The sequence below is a fragment of the Bos indicus x Bos taurus genome, chromosome 17 (assembly GCF_003369695.1).
Source record: "Bos indicus x Bos taurus breed Angus x Brahman F1 hybrid chromosome 17, Bos_hybrid_MaternalHap_v2.0, whole genome shotgun sequence".
NCBI classification, from domain to species: domain Eukaryota; kingdom Metazoa; phylum Chordata; class Mammalia; order Artiodactyla; family Bovidae; genus Bos; species Bos indicus x Bos taurus.
Genome location: NC_040092.1, coordinates 7,782,654 through 7,801,135, shown reverse-complemented (window position 1 = coordinate 7,801,135; position 18,482 = coordinate 7,782,654). Strand labels below are relative to the sequence as shown.

Here is an 18,482-nt window from a genome sequence, read left to right as displayed (position 1 = left end):
GTTGCCCTTTCCTTCTTCAGAGAATATCCCCAATCCAGGGATTGAACCCACATCTCCTGCTTGGCAGGCGGATTCTTTACCCCTGAGCCACCTGGGAAGCCCTTAGCACTTAATACTTGAACTAAATCCCTGCTGTTGCCAATGTAGCCAAGTTGTAGCTGCTGTGACCGTCTTTGGACTCTAACGTTGGCTCCTCCCTAATCGTCTCCTGGCACACACATCCCTACAAGAGGATTTGCAGTGATTTGTAAGCCAAGTATTGGAGGTCGTTTTTGCAGATGATATTTGTCGTATTCTGCCTGCAACGCAGGAGACGCAGGTTCTGTCCCTGGGTTGGGAAGATCCCCCCAGAGGAGGAAACAGCAACCCACTCCTATTCTTGCCTAGGAAATCCCATAGACAGTCTGGCAGGCTACAGTCCATGGGGTTGCAGAATAGGACACGACTGAGCATATGTGTCAATTGTTTCCAGGTTTTGTCATTCTCTGGCTTTGCCACTTAAAGTAAAAAAGTAAAAGTAAAGTGAAAGTCACTCAGTCGTGTCCATCTCTTTGCGACCCCATGGACTATACAGTCTATGGAATTCTCCAGGCCAGAATACTGGAGTGGATAGCCTTTCCCTTCTCCAGGGGATCTTCCCAACCCAGGGATTGAACCCAGGTCTCCTGCATTGCAGGCAGATTCTTAACCAGGTGAGCCACAAGGGAACACATTTTTTTTAATCGTGAATTCTTTAATATTTTCATAGTGGCATTGTTCTGCATTTAATTCCTTGATGTACACACTGAACACCCATTTTAATTACGAGAAAGTTACTGACACTTGAATAACCCTCACCTTACTCACTGCTTTGAAATTCATTGTTATCCAACAGAAACCTGTGTGCACACTCAGCTCTAAACCTAAACTCAATTCTGCACTGTCCAGGGTGCTCCAGTAACAACATTTTGTTTGCCGTATCTTGAAATGATCCTAAAGATTAAAAAAGCCTAAAGGTGCTCAAAAACTTCTGCCTGTTCTTTTAAATATATTTTTTCAAATGAACTTGAGAATCCTTGCAATGAGTTCTAGACTATAACAAATTCTGTCATCCTGTTAATTTGAGGTTCTTTTGAATCTAGATGTTGATTTAGTTCTCCCAAGTTGCAGAGTCCTCACTAAGATTTCCCTGGAATATCCGTGTGTTCAGGCTTCCCACATGGCTCAGTGGTAAAGAATCAGCTCCCCAATGTAGGGGATGCAGGAGACTCAGGTTTGATCCTTGGGTCGGGAAGATCCCCTGGAGAAGGAAATGGCAACTCACTCCAGAATTCTTGCCTGGGAAATTCCATGGACAGAGAACCCTGGCGAGCTGTAGTCCAAGGGGTTGTAAAAGAGTCGGACACGCCTGAGCAACTAACACTTTCACTTTTTCCAGGCATCTCAGGTTAATGAATTTAGCTCTTTTCTACACATAGGAAGATGCAAGAGTCTGGGCTTGTTGACATCACTCCTTTGATAAGCACCTTTGCTGTCTAGGGCTGGTATCCTGTTCTTTCCCATCCTGAGTCCCCATCTGGGTGCACAGATGGGGGTGGCTGCAGTGGCTGAGGGCTTGGCAATGAGCCATCTGTTTCCATCCTGAGTCCCCTCGTGGCTCATGGCAGGAGAGGGCAGCTGCCTCGACTATGGTAGCAACATCTTTTGTTTACTGATATGGCAGTAAAGGATTTTCATCCACAAGGAAAATAAGGAGACCGAAGCTGAGATTGACACAGCAGTGGAAGTGCGGAGCCTTAACCACTGCACTCCCAGGGAAGTCCCAAGAAATCATTTAGCCTTAACTAGAATATTCAGTTCAGTTCAGTTCGACCCCATGGACTGCAGCACGCCAGGCCTCCCTGTCCATCACGAACTCCTGGAGTTTAGATTCATGAAGACTAAAGATCAATCAGAAACAGATACCAAGGAGCGTGGGACTTGAGATACAAATTAGATCCACACTAGGATCTGCCAGTTCCTGAAACAAGTGGGACAGAGCTGGAAGCAGCCCCTAAGCCTCCTAGCCCAACGGGATGGACTTTTGTTGGAGGAGTGGGATGAGAAAGCCAGGGCAGTCGTTACTAATTGATTACTGTACTCTTCCCAGCCAGACCTGGATGTGGTCTCAGATTTTCTTAAACAGAGCTCCAGAATCCCAGAACCAACCAACTGGAGTTGGACATCAAGATGAAGCCTGACCCAACAAAACTATAACTCAAAAAGATGCATGCACCCTATGTTCGTAACAGCACCATTCACAATAGGCATGACATGGAAACAGCCTACATGTCCACTGACAGCTAAATGGATAAAGAAAATGGAGATATATATATATGCACTGAGATCACTGCAGACGGTGACTGCAGCCATGAAATTAAAAGCCGCTTACTCCTTGGAAGGAGAGTTATGACCAACCTAGACAGCATATTGAAAAGCAAAGACATTACTTTGTCAACAAAGGTCCGTCCAGTCAAGGCTATGGCTTTTCCAGTGGTCATGTATGGATGTGAGAGTTGGACTGTGAAGAAGGCTGAGCACTGAAGAATTGATGCTTTTGAACTGTGGTGTTGGAGAAGACTCTTGAGAGTCCCTTGGACTGCAAGGAGATCCAACCAGTCCATCCTAAAGGAGATCAGTCCTGGGTGTTCATTGGAAGGACTAATGCTGAGGCTGAAACTCCAATACTTTGGCCACCTCATGTGAAGAGTTGACTCATTGGAAAAGACCCTGATGCTGGGAGAGATTGAGGGCAGGAGGAGAAGGGGATGACAGAGGATGAGATGGCTGGATGGCATCACCAACTCGATGGACGTGGGTTTGGGTGGACTCAGGAGTTGGTGATGGACAGGGAGGCCTCAGATCAGATCAGATCAGATCAGTCGCTCAGTCGTGTCCGACTCTTTTCGACCCCATGAATCGCAGCAGGCCAGGCCTCCCTGTCCATCACCAACTTCCAGAGTTCACTCAGACTCACGTCCATTGAGTCAGTGATGCCATCCAGCCATCTCATCCTCTGTCGTCCCCTTCTCCTCCTGCCCCCAATCCCTCCCAGCATCAGAGTCTTTTCCAATGAGCCTGGCGTGCTGCAATTCATGGGGTCGCAAAGACACAATTGAGCAACTGAACTGAACTGATATACACTGAAATACTACTCAGCCACAAAAAAATGAATAATGCCATTTACAGCTACATGGATGGCCCTGCTGCTGCTAGTCGCCTCAGTCGTGTCCGACTCTGTGCGACCCCATAGACGGCAGCCCTAGAGATTATCACACTATGTGAAGTAAATCAGAAAGAGAAAGACAAATATGACATGGTATCACTTATATGTTAAATCTAAAACACGACATGAAAGAAAGTGAAAGTGTCAGTCGCTCAGTTGTGTCCCACTCTTTTGCGACCCCATGGACTGTAGCCCGCCAGGCTCCCCTGTCCATGGAATTTCCCAGGCAAGAATACTGGAGTGGGTTGCCGTTTCTTTCTCCAGGGGATCTTCCCGACCCAGGGATCAAACCCGCGTCTCCTGCCTCTCCTGCATTGGCGGGTGGATTCCTTACCACTGAGCCATCTATACATAACAGAAACAGACTCACAGGCATAGAGAAGACTCGTGGTTGCCAGGGGGTAAGGAGGCGGGGGAAGGACAGACGGGAAGTTTGGGATTAGCAGATGCAAACTATTAAATAGAGAGTGGAAAAACAACAGGGTCCTACCGTACAGCCCAGGGAGCTATATTCAATATCCTGTGATAAACCATAATGGAAAAGAATAGCAAAAAGAATATGTATGGATAACTGAATCACTTTGCTGTACAGCACAAATTAATGCATTGTAAGTCAGCTATACTAAAATAAAACAATAAGTTTAAAGAAGCTATGACCGAGAATGTTGGAAAAACTAATATACATATATCAGCATTCTCATTTATTTATTCTGCCGATGGAGACATAAAGTGCTTCCATGGATCAGCTGTAGTAATTGATGCTGCTATGAAAATGGGTGTACAAATATCTTTGAGATCTTGCTTTGAATTCCTTTAGGTATACACGTAAAAGTGTAGTTGCTGGTAATTCTAAGTTTTTTGGTAACCACCACAGTGTTCCTTAGGGCTTCCCTGGTGGCTCAGATGGTAAAGCGTCTGCCTGCAATGCAGGAGACCCGGGTTCGATTCCTGGATTGGGAAGATCCCCTGGAGAAGGAAATGGCAATCCACTCCAGCACCCTTGCCTGGAAAATCCCATGGACGGAGGAGCCTGATAGGCTACAGTCCATGGGGTCGCAAAGAGTCGGACTGAGCGACTTCACTTCACAGTGTTCCTTAGTGGCTGCAGCATTTTAAACTCCCACCAACTGTGTACAAAGGTAACAATTCCTCCACACCCTCCCCAACACTTGTCTTTTGTCTCTTTGATAGCAGCCCTTGCGATGGATGTGAGGTGGCACCTGCTTGTAGTTCTCCGTTTGTGTTTGCCAACGATTAGTAACGCTGAGCATCTTTTCACGTTTGTTGGCCACTTGTATATACTTTGGAAATCATGTCTATCCAACTCCTTTGCACGTTTTTTATTGTAACGTTAGTTTTCTGTTATTGGATTATGAGTTCCTTATATATCCTTACATTGTTTCTGTATATGCTGAATATTAACTCCTCATGTTGTTGTTTAGCCGCTAAGTCGTGTCCAACTCTTTGCAACGCTATGGACAGTAATTCTCCAGGCTCCTCAGTCCAAAGGGTTCTCCAGGCAAGAATACCTGAACCGAGTTGCCATTTCCTTCTCCAGGAAATCTTCCCAACCCAAATGTTGAACTCGAGTCTCCTGCATTGGCAGCCAGATTCTTTGCCACTGAGCCACCAGGGAAGCCCAACCCCTTATGAATAATTTTCAAATATATTCTCTCATTCCCTCAGTTGCCTGTTGTTTTTTTTTAACTCTGTGTATTGTGTCCTTTGATGACTTTTAATTTTAATGCAGTCCACTTACATATTTTTATTTTGTCGCCGGTGATTCTGGTGTCACATCCAGGAAATCACTGCTGACCTTTGAGGACCTACTTTATTGACGGGAGACTGTGTTTAATGTTGTGTGGCAGTCTGGGTGGGGGGGAGTCTGGGGGAGGATGGATCCAGGTACAGGTATGACTGAGTCCCTTTGCTGTTCACCTGAAACTGTCACAACATTGTTTGTAAATCGGCTATACCCCTAATATGAGTAAAAATTTCAATAAAAATAAATAAATACATAAAAAAAAGAAAGCATTGCCAAACCCAATGTCATGTAGCTTTTGCCCTGTTTTGTTCAAGTTTTATAGATTTTGCTCATATGTTTACATATTTGATCAGTTTTGAATTAATCTTTGTATATGGCATAAAGTGAGGATCCAACTTTATAATTCTATGAATATTTATGGCATTTCTTCCTGTTTCTCCCCCAACCTTGGCCATTACACAAGCTTCCCACTCTCTTCCCATGTGGATGCCTCCACCGAAGCAGCTGTCTGCACCTGGAGTAGACAGCCATGAGGTGGCGCTGTTGTCTCTTGTGAATATTGGTGACGCTAAATCTACATCAGCATAATTATGGAGTGGGCTTCCGTGGGGCTTCAGTGATAGCTCAGTTGGTAAAGAATCTGCCTGCAACGCAGGAGATCCCGGTTCTATTTCTGGCTCTGGAACATCCGCTGGAGAAAGGATAGGCTACCCACTCCAGTGTTCTTGGGCTTCCCTTGTGGCTCAGCTGATAAAGAATCTGCCAGCAGTGCAGGAGACTTGGGTTCAATACCTGGATTGGGACGATCCCCTGGAGAAGGGAAAGGCTACCCACTCCATTGTTCTGGCCTGGAGAATTCCAGGGACTGTATTGGGTCGCAAAGAGTTGGACACGACAGAGCAACTTTCACTTACAATTATGGAATGTGCTGCGATGCAGGAGACCCAAGTTCGATTGGATCAGGAAGATCCCCTGGAGAAAGGAATGGCTACCTACTCCAGTATTCTTGCCTGGAGAATTCCATGGACAGAGGAGCCTGGCGAGCTACAGTTCATGGGGTTGCAAAAAGTCAGGCAACGACTGAGACCGAGCGACAAGCACAGACAAGGCCTTTCCATAGGCCTTCGCATCACTTGATCCTCTCAGTGACCCGCAGGAGGAGGTAGTGAGTCACAGAGAGGCAAAGTTGCTTACCCAAAGTCACAGAGCTAGGAAGTATCAGAGACAAGATTTGATTCCATAAGCTAGAGGCAGAAGATTTCTGTAGTGAAATTGTAACACCAGCTGTCCCTGCCTGGGGAAAGGCTATTTTTTTTTTTTTTTTTTTTCCTTTTTTAGATGCTTCCTACCCTTTAGGTGTTAAGATGGTTTTTCTTCTATGAAATATGGAGAGAGTAGATTCGTGGTGGCTTTTTGTGTCCTTAGTAACCAAAATTAAAAATTCCTGGAAATTCTCTAGAGTTCCAGTGGTACAGTAAAAGTACAGCACAGGGATAAAGTGATTTAATATAAGTATATACACACATGTACTTTTTCAGAACCTCTTTCATTATAGATTATTAGCATTTATTTAGATATTTATTTTTAAAAATTTAAATTATAGTTTATTTACAATATGATATTAGTTTCAAGTGTATAGCATGGTGATTGAGTTATACATACATATGTAATCTGGTTTTTTTTTTTTCAGATTCTTTTCCATCTATGTTTAAAGAAAACAGGCCTTTTTGAATGAGGAGTTTGTGACAAACCACAGCAAGGTGCTTGCATGGCATTAGGACATTAAAAAAAATTAAAATATGTGCCCGTGGCTGGAGTTCTGTGCTTCCACTGTAGGGGGCACAGGTTCGATTCCTGGTCAGGGAACTAGGATACCGCATGGACAGTGCACAGCCTAAATTAATTAATTACTTAAATTAATTACCCCTGTAGGTAGATATTTGTGGCCTCCACAATACACTATAGGATTCCTCTTCTAAATAAAAGTAAAATTGTTTTTGTACAACACCACCCACATGTACAAATGTAAGACCATCTTCCCAGGAATAATTGTGCAGTCTGAGTTTAATTTCCATACATTTTGCTTTCCTGATTTCATAGGGTCAGAGTCACTTCTTTAAGCCTCCCAAAATCACATTAATTGGATCTTTTAAGGCCCATGTAGCTTCCCCAGACTGTCTCTTGCACTTCAAAATTTAGTTGTTGAGAGAATGCTTCCGGCCCAAAAAGTCTTAAGAACTCCCTAGTTCCTATGAGATAATGGGAGGTGGACTCATTGAAAAATAAGCCATGAAAGAGGTGCATCCAGGTATCAGGGATGTGAGTCCCCTGGTAAGTGGTTCTTCTTTTGTGTTTTTTTTGTTTTTTTTTTTGCCGACCTGCCCCTTCGCAGCTCTCAACACTACAGCAGAAGCGAGTGGGTCCCCGAGAACCACAAGCTGCTGTGGGGGAAGAGGGACCTGAACACCTGGAACACCCCCTCCCCCGCCAGAACACCCCCACAGTGACTGGGGACCAACAGTACCCCTGTGTTTGCAGGCACGATTGCCCCTCCCTTAAGTCGGGACCCAGAGGTGCATCCAAGCAGAGCCCCCTTGTTGCCAGTAGACAGCCCAGTGACACCAGAGGCAAGGCGGCGCTGAGATGTGGGCTCTGCCTTTACTGCTGGTGGCCCTGATTCTGCCAAAGGCACAGTGAGAAGCAGCCTGTCGCTAGGCTCCCCTCGCCGCCTGCCCAGGCTTTGCTGGACACAGAAGTGTCGGGTCATCACCCAGCTCACTTTCCTCTGGTTTGAGATCCACACTCCCAGGGTCTAAGCAGCAAAAGCTGACCTAAAGAACAGTTTGCTCAAGAAGCAGCCAGAGCTCAGGTTCCTGTATCCTGGACCTTGCCTCTGGTCTCTTTGTTGCTAACACAAACTTATCTCCCATCTGTGCATCCCTCCAGGAAACTGGAATCCCAAGACCTCACAGAGTGTGTGAAGAGAAGGAGGGAGGCAGAATAAGGCGGAGCAGAAGACACCTAATGCCCAGATCTTGGTTTTAAAAGCCACGCTCCAAACAAAGAAACCAGGCCTTCCTGGAGGAGTAGCTGATTCACAAGGAGGCAAGATTCACAAAACAGCCAGGACTTCCGATTCCTGCTGAGATCTGACCCCATCATTTTTTTTATTATTATCCTTATTACTTTCTATTTTGTGAAAAGGTATCATATGTTTATAATAACTTTTTAAAAAGCACACTGCTGGAAAGAGTGCACAATTCAGAGTAAGTCTCCCTTCCCTTACGTCAGTGAAGGGAACAGGACCCATCAGTAGAGAGAACGGAGCCATACACAGCAAGAGAAAATCCATCAGCCTCACACAACCAGAGATACTGCTGTTTGGCTTGTCCTTTTTGTCTATCAAATCCACCCCCCCACCCCCTCCACATCTTTCCATCAGCTTAAGTGACTCAGAGCGAGTGTTTTTTCTCTCCCGAGAGCCTTGACTGAGATCTGCTTTAGCAGCTCGATAACATAATTGTATCACTTCGCTAAATTAACAATCCTGTGTACACCAAGAATCTCCATAAACACGATGTCATTTGATGCTAATCCTCACAGGTGCACTGGGAGATGAATAGACAAGTAAAATGAACACCTGTCCCATTTTATAGATGAGAAAACAGACTTAGAGAATAAGGAATGATGTGCAGAAGGCCATGGCTGTGAAGCAGGAGCCAGGCATCCTGGAGCCCTGAGACCATCGGGAACAGTTTTCACTCCCTCCCATCCTCTCCAGGCCTCACTCAGAGGCACGTGTTCTGACTGGAGACTTAAATATAAAAGCTGTACCTATAAAACTCTTAGGAGAAAACATAGGGCAAATAGGCAGAATCCTGGTTTTGGATATGGTTTCTTAGATACGGCATCAAAATCACAAGTAACAAAATATACATGAATTGGACTTCATAAAAAACTTAAAAAAAAACCATTTTTGCAGTATCTTACTAGGCCACTGTCAAGAAAGAAAAAAGCCTACATAATGGGAGAAAATATTTGCATATTATATGTGTAATAAGAGTCTAGTATCCAGAATACATAAAGAATTCATGCAGCTCACCAACTAAAAGACAATTCAGCTTAAAATGAGCAAAAGACTAGAATAAAATTTCTCCAGAAAAGTTATACAAATGGCTCACAGGCATATGAAAAGATGTACAACATCATTAGTCATTAAGAAAATGCAAATCAAAATCACAATCGGATACTACTTCACACCCATTGGGATGACTTTAATTTTTAAAAAGGAAAATTGTTTTGGCAAGGATGCGAAAAGAATTGAAATCCTTGTACACTGCTGGTAGTAATATGAAATGGTACAATCGCTACGGAAAAGAATATGGAGGTTTCTCAAAACATTAAGCATAGAATGGCCATATGACCGATGTCTTTGTCAGCCTGGACTGTTGAAATACCACAGACTGGTTGGCTTATAAACAGCAGAGATTTATTTCTCACAGTTCTGAAGGCTAGAAAGTCCACAATCAAGACAATGACAAATTCAGTGTCTGACGAGAGCTACCTCCTGATTTCTAGATGGCTGTCTTCTTGCTGTATTTTCACATGGTGCAAGAGGCCGGAGAGCTCTCAGGATCTAAGGACACTAATCCCATTCATGAGGGATCCATCCCCCTGACCCAATCACCTCCAAAAGGCCCCACCTCCAAATACTGTCACATTGGGGATTAGGTATCAACACGTAAATTTGAAGAGAACATAAACTCTTAACTTGTAGCACCCAGAAATTATACTCCTAGGTATCAAATACCCAAGTTAAAAATGTTTGTCCACATAAAATCTTCTTTGCCAATGTGTACAGTTCTATTCATAGAAGAACTCTATAACAGCCAAGAGGTAGAAACCATCCAGATGTCCATCAACTAATGAGTGGAGAAACAAAACGTGGGTATGTCCACATAATGGAATATTCTTAAGTCATAAAACGGAATGAAGTACTGGTGTGTGCTGTAACATGGATGAACCTCAAAAATATTACAGTATGTCAAGGAAGCTGGATATAAGGGCCACATATCAGCTCATTTAATTTAATGAAATCTCCAGAACAGGCAGACTCATAGGTACAAAAAGCAGATGCGTGGTTGCCGAAAGTTGTGGGGAAGGGGGAAGTGGGGAGAGGCTGCTTAATGGGTACGGGGTTTCCTTTTGAGGCGAAGAAGTGTTCTGGAACTAGAGAGTGGTGATGGCTCAGCACACTGGGAGTACATGCCACTGGACTGTCCAGTTTAAAATTGTTACAATGGTGAATGCTATGTGAATATCACCACAGTAAATTTAAAAGGCTTGCTGGTGGACAGAATGTGGGATGAGAAAGTAAGAAGAAAGTCAAGGCTCTCTTGGGCTTTCTTAAGGAGTTGTGGACTGGAGGAGCCTTAAGCACTGACTGCATGACAATCTCTACCATACCCATTCTCTTCTTTGTCTAGGCATGCTGGTTCCCACCCCAGGGCCTTTGCACCTCCTCTCCCACGTGCCTGGAAAGATTGAGATCTGCATTTATTGACAGAGAGGGATGTTCATTTTCTAAGTGGAAAAGTAGGTCAGTTTTTTTTCTATTCATGTTCATAGAAACAGATGAACACATTCCACGGAATAATTTTATTAGCACAATGTTTTCAACTGCAAGTAAGAGAAAACTCTGGGTCGGTGGCTTCACAATGAGGCCATGCTATTGCACCAGTAATCAGTGTCAGTTCAGTCGCTCAGTCGTGTCCGACTCTTCGCGACCCCATGAATCGCAGCACGCCAGGCCTCCCTGTCTGCTTTTCAATTCCAAATTCATTCTTCCATAATAAATGGAACTGTTCAGGGATCTCTGGCCATAAGCCACAGAAGCTGCCTTTGGCTAACTTAGGCAAAAGGCAATAAACTGGAGGAAAAATGCGTTTTCCCAGAGTTCAACGGAGGCTTCTCGGTAATAGGACTGCGTTAACGTTGTCTCATTTATACTGAGCACGATGCTGAGTTTTCTCAGTAGAGGGCGCTAAAGGGACACTGCAGGAGGAACAGGCCTTCCTCACTGGTTCTGGCAGTTGCACAAGGGGTCAGCTGCACAGGTATGAGACAAAGCCTAGGTAGCAGTGAGTCAGATGGTGGGATTCTCAGACCCTGAAGAGGGCTTTGTGACCCAGGAAAGATTTCCTGCTCTGATCTCAGGGAGATTGCGACTCAACAAGCTGACCTTCGGTGCCAGCGCCCCTAGTGGTGAGTGGTCTAACTGCAGCAGAGAGAGCCAAGCTCAGGGTCCAAGTTCAGTCAGTTCAGTCGCTCAGTCGTTTCGGACTCTTTGCGACCCCATGAATTGCAGCACACCAGGCCTCCCTGTCCATCACCAACTCCCGGAGTTCACTCAAACCCACGTCCATCGAGTCGGTGATGCCATCCAGCCATCTCATCCTCTGTCGTCCCCTTCTCCTCCTGCCAATCCCTCCCAGCATCAGAGTCTTTTCCAATGAGTCAACTCTTCACATAAGGTGGCCAAAATACTGGAGTTTCAGCTTCAGCATCATTCCCTCCAAAGAACACCCAGGGCTGATCTCCTTCAGAATGGACTGGTTGGATCTCCTCGCAGTCCAAGGGACTCTCAAGAGTCTTCTCCAGCACCACAGTTTAAAAGCATCAATTCTTTGGCGCTCAGCTTTCTTCACAGTCCAACTCTCACATCCATACATGACCACTGGAAAAACCATAGCCTTGACTAGATGGACCTTTGTTGGCAAAGTAATGTCTCTGCTTTTGAATATGCTATCTAGGTTGGCCATAACTTTCCTTCCAAGGAGTAAGCGTCTTTTAATTTCATGGCTGCAATCACCATCTGCAGTGATTTTGGAGCCCCAAAAAATAAAAACCTGAGTCCGGGTCCAAAAAGCTGAGCAAATCCAGGTCCCATAGATGCCCATCTTCCTGTTGCCACTAAAGCAAGCTTCATCAAATCCTTCCTTTAGGAAGAAAAGCTCCAGGTTTTCAAGGAAGGATCAGTACAAGTCACCTTCTCATACTTTGAGCTTGGTAGGAGAAGGAAAACTTCCCAGGTGGCATTAGTGGCAAAGAACCTGCCTGCCAGTGCAGGAGACCTAAGAGACCTGGGTTCCATCCCTGGATTGGGAAGATCCCCTGGAGGAGGGCACAACAACCCACTCCAGTATTCTTGCCTGGAGGATCCCATGGACAGAGCCTGGAAGGCTACAGGCCATGGGGTCACCAAGAGCTGGACACGACTGAAGCAACTTAGCACACAAATGCGAGAGAAGGAAAACCACGGGTTTTAGGAAACAGACACCAACGTGGGGCTTGGGTGCCCTACTTTCCTAAAGTAACTCCATCATCTTAGGGGCACAGTCAAGAACAGAACCCCTGGATCAGTCTCTTGGACCCTGAGGTCAGAATTCTGACTGCTGTTCACTTGGTTGTTCCATATTTTTGCTAAGAAGCAACTGTTTCCTATTCTCTGGGCTCCAAGGGGACCGCCACACCTACGCTGGAGATGGCGGGGTGGTAGGACTGTGAATGAGGCTGCCCTCCCTCAGCAAGGGGCTGGCGTGTGACCCAGGCCAGACCAATCAGACACTCCCTGTCTGCAACAGGACCTCAAATAGATGGAGTTCCTATCACCTGAGTGGTGGTGCCCTGAACACCCTGTCTCTGTCAGATGATTGTTCAAGGTTCTCTTGCTGGCCTTCCAGCGCTGCCTTGGTTTCACCCTTTTTCTGAGTCCTCCAGCCTCCTTTGGACTCTGGGAATGCCTGTTATCCTTCCAGTCTATGCCCTTTTGCAAAGTTAGCCAAAATCAGCAGCTGTGGCTTATGGCCAAAGGCCCCCCGACACTGACAAATGGAAAAGAGGGGACTCTGGATCCACAGCTGGATATACTGGAGTGGAGCTGGAATACTGGAATACCAGAGTGGGTTGCCATTCCCTTCTCCAGGGGATGTTTCCAACCTCTGGTTGGAACCGTGTCTCTTATGTCTCCTGCATTGGCAGGCGGGTTCTTTACCACTAGTGCCAGCTGGGAAGCCCGTCATCCGCGACTTCATGGAGGAGTCTTTTTGCTGGTGGAGAGTGTGAAATATTATGAGCACTACCAAAATGTGACAGACACACAAAGCCAGTCGATGCCCCTGGGGAAATGGCACAGATAAACGTGCTGGATACAGGGTTGCCACACACTTTCCATTTGTAAAAAGCAAAACCCACAATATCGGTAAAGTGCAGTACAGCAAAGCACTATGAAAAGAAGTATGCCTACAGTAGTCGTCGTAGTAATAATAATAATAATAGCATAGCAGCACAGCTATCCTTTATGGTTGTTGGCCCTTTTCCCCTAGATGTGTGTTAAGTGCTTTACATTCAGGACTTCATTTAAGTCTCATATCATTCCTATGAGGTCATCAAACTATATCCATTTTAAAGAGGAGAAAACAGGCTAGGAGACTGTGTGTAGTAGCCCCCCAATCCCGACCCCCACCGCCACATCCGAACCTGGCAAACAGCAGACAGTGACTAAGTGATGATGTCTTTCCCGGCCCCATAGAAGGAGGGTGGGCATGGCAGTGGTCGTGGTGGTGGGGTTCCCCTTGGGAGGGAGGTGCAGGCGCCGGCTCCTCGGGACGCGCGGGACCGAGGGTGTGTGTCGGGCGGGGAGGAGCCTCCGGGAGGACCTGGGCGCCCGGCGTGGCTCCCGGGAGGGTGGGGCGGCCGCGGCGGGGCCTGACGTCTGGCGCCTGGACCGTCACTCGGCGCTCGCCCCGCCCCGCCGCGGCTGCAGCAGGCGAGTGGAGCGCCCGGGAGCCGCCGCCGCCGCCGCCGCCGCCACCCGGACTCGGATCGCCGCGCGCGCAGCCATGGCTTCGGGGCTGGCGGGTAAGGGGGCGCAGGGTGCGGGGGCGGCGGGGGGGCAGCTCCGCAGCACGGTCCCCAGCCCTGGGCTGAGCGGCCGCCCTCCCGTCTCACCCCACAGAGGCGGAGACCCGGCAGAGGCTGCTGCGCACGGTCAAGAAGGAGGTGAGTGCCGGGCGGAGGCGGGCGGCGCGACCCCCGGGGGAGGGGGCCGCCGCAACCACCCCAGGGAAGCGTCTCCAAAGGACGCGTGGCCAGCTGGGGTGGGGGGCCCATCTGGGTGGGGGCTAACCTCCCGCAGGGCTAGAAGCAGGTGAGTTTGGGGGTGGGAGTAGGGGGGTAGGGGGGCACTGGGTGTTTTTATGCTGTGTACGGGAGCAACTGCTGCTTGAGGGCCCCCAGGCTGGGGGGGGTGGCATACCTGGATGTGTCTCGGTAGGGTCCCCTCTTGTGGAAGAGCATGTGGGTGGGTCTCATCAAGGTGAGAAATGCACCTGGGGTGGAGGGGCGGGGGGGTTGCTGCTGCCAGGGCTTGTTGAGTCGGGGAAGCCCGGATGGGGCTGCAGGCAATGGACCAGACTTCCGGAAGGGGGGAAAATTCACTTTGGGAAAATAAAGCTTCCTGCACACACCCCTCCCCTAAATTCAGTCTTAGGAGCCATCCCTAGGAGCCAGGGGACCCCTCCCTGAGAGTCCCAGGCCAGTGGGTTAAGTCCACTTGTAGGCATGTGTGTGTGCTCTCCTGGCAGGCAGGGTCCCCTGACCCCCCACCCACCCGACTCTGGCAGGAAGGTGAGAATTAGTCAAGGTTCAGCTGCCCCTCTGACCCTTCACTCTCCATGGGGTTAGCCCAGTCTAGCCTTCAGAGTTAATAGTTCATGACTTCTCACAGAGCAAGAGAATCTATAGTGATGGGTGCCTAGGGAAGCATTTAGATACCTGGACTCTGTGTGTGTGTGTGTGTGTCTGTGTGTGTGTGTGCACGCACATGCCTGTGTGGGTGAGGACGTGTAGCTGTGAGTATGTGTATCTGAGCACATCCACGCATCTCCCTGGAGATATCTAAGTGTATCTCTATGTGTCCATGCATCTGTGTGTTTATCTGTTTTCTGATTATGATGTGTATCTGTGTGATGAAGGAATCTGTGAATGAGTGAGCCAGTGGCTGTGTCTGTGTGTGTGACATGGGATGGCATGAATCTGTGTGTGGATGAGTGAGGCTGCGGCCGTGTGTGTGTGTGTGTGTGTGTGTGTATTCCCCCCCATGTCACTCTGCATTCCACCACCTGGGACCCCATCAATGCCGAGGCTGCCTCACCTCTGCGTTCTGAGCACTCAGCTCTCGGCGGAGGGGGCTGGCCTGGTTCTGTGCCTCCGTGTGTGCTGAGGGTGTCGGTGTCTGGGGGCAGTGCTGACCACCAAAAAGGCCCTCCCCGCACGGTGGCAGCCAGCCAGCCACCAAGGGCAGTCTCAGAGCTGGGACCTGTTGCTGCCCCTCCCCCCTCGGGGAGCGTGGGCGTGTGTCTGTGTGTGTCTCCGTGTGTGGCACGTCCCGCTGTTGCTGAAAGGATCTGTTCCAGGCTGATTGCACATTCTAGTGTCTCTGAGTAAGGAGACATACACATGAAATCCCTCAGAAAGGCCCAGAACTTTTACGCTCACAGAGACCCCTGTGGGGACCTGAAGAGAGCTCTGTCTAGACCCTCTTTCCATTGAAAGCTACACATTCAGATGACTGTTTCAGGGGAGAGTGGGTATAGACCGCCCCCTCCAAAAGCCTTCAGAGTAAAAACCTGCAATTTTTGTGTTCGTTGTTTCATTAAACCCAGATGTTCTATGTTCTCTCCAGGGGTTTTCACCCAGAATGGCTGTGTTTTTAAGGAAATGGTTCCACTGAGGGTCGGGGGCGTGGGGGCCAGGGCTACAAGCAGAAGAGATTGTGAGCATGTTGGAGGGAGTGATTTCTGCTCTGGGCAGGCGTCCAGCTGAGGCCCTAAACCCAGCTCTGCCACCAGCTCCCTCAATGCCCTTACGAGTTCCTTCCCGTCTCCGGGACTCAGTTTCTCCATGTCTGGAGGAGAAAGCACTGGCCCAGTGTCCTTGGAGGTCTCATCCATGTCAGTCTGCTTTGGGCTATTGGCCACGTTGTGGGGGACACTTTGCCCCTGGTGGTCGAGGGCTGCATTTTCTCCTGTGAGCCTCTGAGTTTGACGATTGGGATGAGCTTTCTGCCTGACTGGAGGCCAAGGCCATCTGGTCTAAGGGACCTTTGCCATCCCGCTTGATGCCTGGGCAGGGGTGGGTGGGGGTGCAGAGGCAGACCTTGCAAGTTTGGGAAAGAACTCAAGTATCCATTGACCCTGAAGTGCAGTCAGAGGGCAGGACTTTGCAAGCTGATGGCTGATTCTAAAATTTGCATTTCTCAGGGCTCATCATTTCGGTAATTAGTGCTTCCACTTCCTGGAGGCTACTCCAAGCTGTATCCTGTGTGCACAGTAATTTTATGAGGTCAGTGAGGTTGTCCCCATTTTACAGACACAGAAACTGAGGCTCACAGAGGAGTGAGTTCCTCACGAGCACACAGCCCAGAAGGGACAGACCCTCCCAAGCCTGGTCTGGCATCAGAGCCAGGCTCTTACCCACCAAATCACAAACATCCCCATCCACGTCTACACGGCACCACAATCTCAGTATGTGTGAGTGCTATAATTTCCATTTTACAGATGAGAAAACTGGCCCAGAGAGAGGGAGAGATGTTTCAGGGACACAGAACCAGTAAAGGGGAACAGTTTTCTGTCTCTGACCCCCCTGTTCAGCATGGGTACCCCCCCCCAAGGGTATGGAGACAAATTCAGCCACACACACGCCCCCCCAAAGCAGACCTCCTCTCTCCTTTCCTTCCTCTGACCACCTCCTCGGGGAGCATCTCCAGTGGGAAGGCAAAGGGGAGCTCTTTGCTTAGAAACCTAGGAGTCAAGTCAAGTCTTCCTTCCCTGCACCCTCTGGGTTGCAGCCACCTCCCTCCCTGTCACAGCCTCGCCCAGAGGTGCCTCCCATCCTTCTTTCTGGACTGGGGCAGCTTAACAGTGAGTTTCTGTAGATAAGCCAAGTGGGTCTGCAAGCTTTTGTCTGAGCCATTGAAGCCACAAAGGCCAGCAGAGGCTGTGGGGCTGGAAGCGCTGTTGAGTGCTGACCGGCCGGGCTCTGCAGATCCCACGGTGAACTAGATTGGCTGAGTCCTCTTGGTGCTGACACTCCAGTATGGTGGACAGACCCTGACAGACATCCCGGGGGTAATGTAATTAAAGGGGTAATTGCAGGCTGTGCACCAAGGTCTGGAGGAGAAGCAAGCATCACTTGGCATTACAAGAGCACGCATCCGGGAGATGTAATTGCATGCAGGTGGCTCAGGAAGGCTTCCTGGAGGAAGTGGTGTTTAAGAAGCTGTGTGAAGGATAAGTAGGCTTTTTAGGTGAAGGTATGAGGTAGCGAGAGATAGAGGAAAAACAGTTCCTGGCAGAGGGAACTGCACACGCAAAGACTTTGTAGCTGGAGGGAGAACCACACACTTGGAGGAATGGGCGCGGGGAGGTGGGGAGGGGGGACTCGGAAATGGCTGGAGTGCAGAGGGGGCAGAGCATGTGGTCCTATCCTAAAAGCAAGAGGAAAGGAGCGGGGAGGACCTGAGGAATATGGAAAGAAGAGGGTGGAGCTGAAACTGCCCGTCAGTTGTGCAATCTCGGACAAGCATCTGTCTTTACCTTCACACGTGTCTGGATTCTAGTTTATTGGTAATGGGGATGAAAATTACTCACCTGTCAGTATAAACCATGTGAAAACACCCACCACGTTAGCCTGAGCTTCTCCAGGACAGGAATCTTTTTTTTTTTAACTGTCTCCCTCCCCAGGGACAGCTGGGGACAGGATGGCCTCAGCATGATTTCCTTCAGTCAAATCCAGCCACTCTCTCCTGGCTCCTTCCTGGCTCCCTTAGCCCTCCCCTCTTTGCTCCTCCCTGCCTCCACCCCTTTAATTTTGTTTTGGTTCCCAGAGCAGCAGGGACTGGCTTCCCGTTGCCATGACGACTGCCATTAAAGGAGCCAGCCACGTGACACGGGTTGATAACGGAAGCAAAGTGACTGCGTTGTTTTCCTGCCTCTTGGCTGGGCCTGCTTGGCCTCTTAACCAAAGGGGAGAAGGCGGGGGCTTGTGGGTCGGCAGAGAGACCCCAGGAGAGAGGCTGGGGATGAGAGGAAGCCGCGTTTAGCTCTGCTCCCTGGAGCTGGCGCGAGGGCTGTTCCGGGGGGGCCATCATCACAGCGGCTGAGCCGGGCTTGTTTGGGGAGCTGAACCTCCCCGCCCCTGAGTGGGCCATCAGGGCAGGCGGGTGGGACGTGCTGAGAAGGTTGGAGGAAGTCAAGAAGGGACACAGGGGTGTTAGCCCTAGACCCTGCGGTGGCGTCCCTCTAACCCAGTGGCTCTTGAGGAAGGAGGGGGGACAATTTCGCCTCCCAGGTAGGGTTGCCAGATAGCACACAGGCCACACAGTTAAATTCAAATTTGAGATAAACAATGAGT

The 18,482-nt window shown here is 48.7% G+C and overlaps 1 protein-coding gene and 1 non-coding gene across 3 annotated transcripts in view; both read left to right on the top strand.

The window, feature by feature from the left end:
* The first annotated feature begins 4,132 nt into the window (after window positions 1-4,132).
* On the top strand, window positions 4,133-4,204 carry TRNAC-GCA. The gene has a single exon. It is a non-coding gene; the product is annotated as a tRNA-Cys (tRNA).
* Window positions 4,205-13,828: 9,624 nt separating this feature from the next.
* Window positions 13,829-18,482, top strand: part of SGSM1 (small G protein signaling modulator 1) — a 73,677-nt gene continuing 69,023 nt past the window's right edge. For both annotated transcript variants that reach the window (XM_027566471.1, XM_027566469.1), the window contains exons 1-2: window positions 13,829-13,928; window positions 14,026-14,069. In XM_027566471.1, coding sequence (XP_027422272.1) covers window positions 13,910-13,928; window positions 14,026-14,069 — 63 coding nt within the window. In that variant the 5' untranslated portion in view covers window positions 13,829-13,909. The remainder of the gene's footprint in view (window positions 13,929-14,025; window positions 14,070-18,482) is intronic.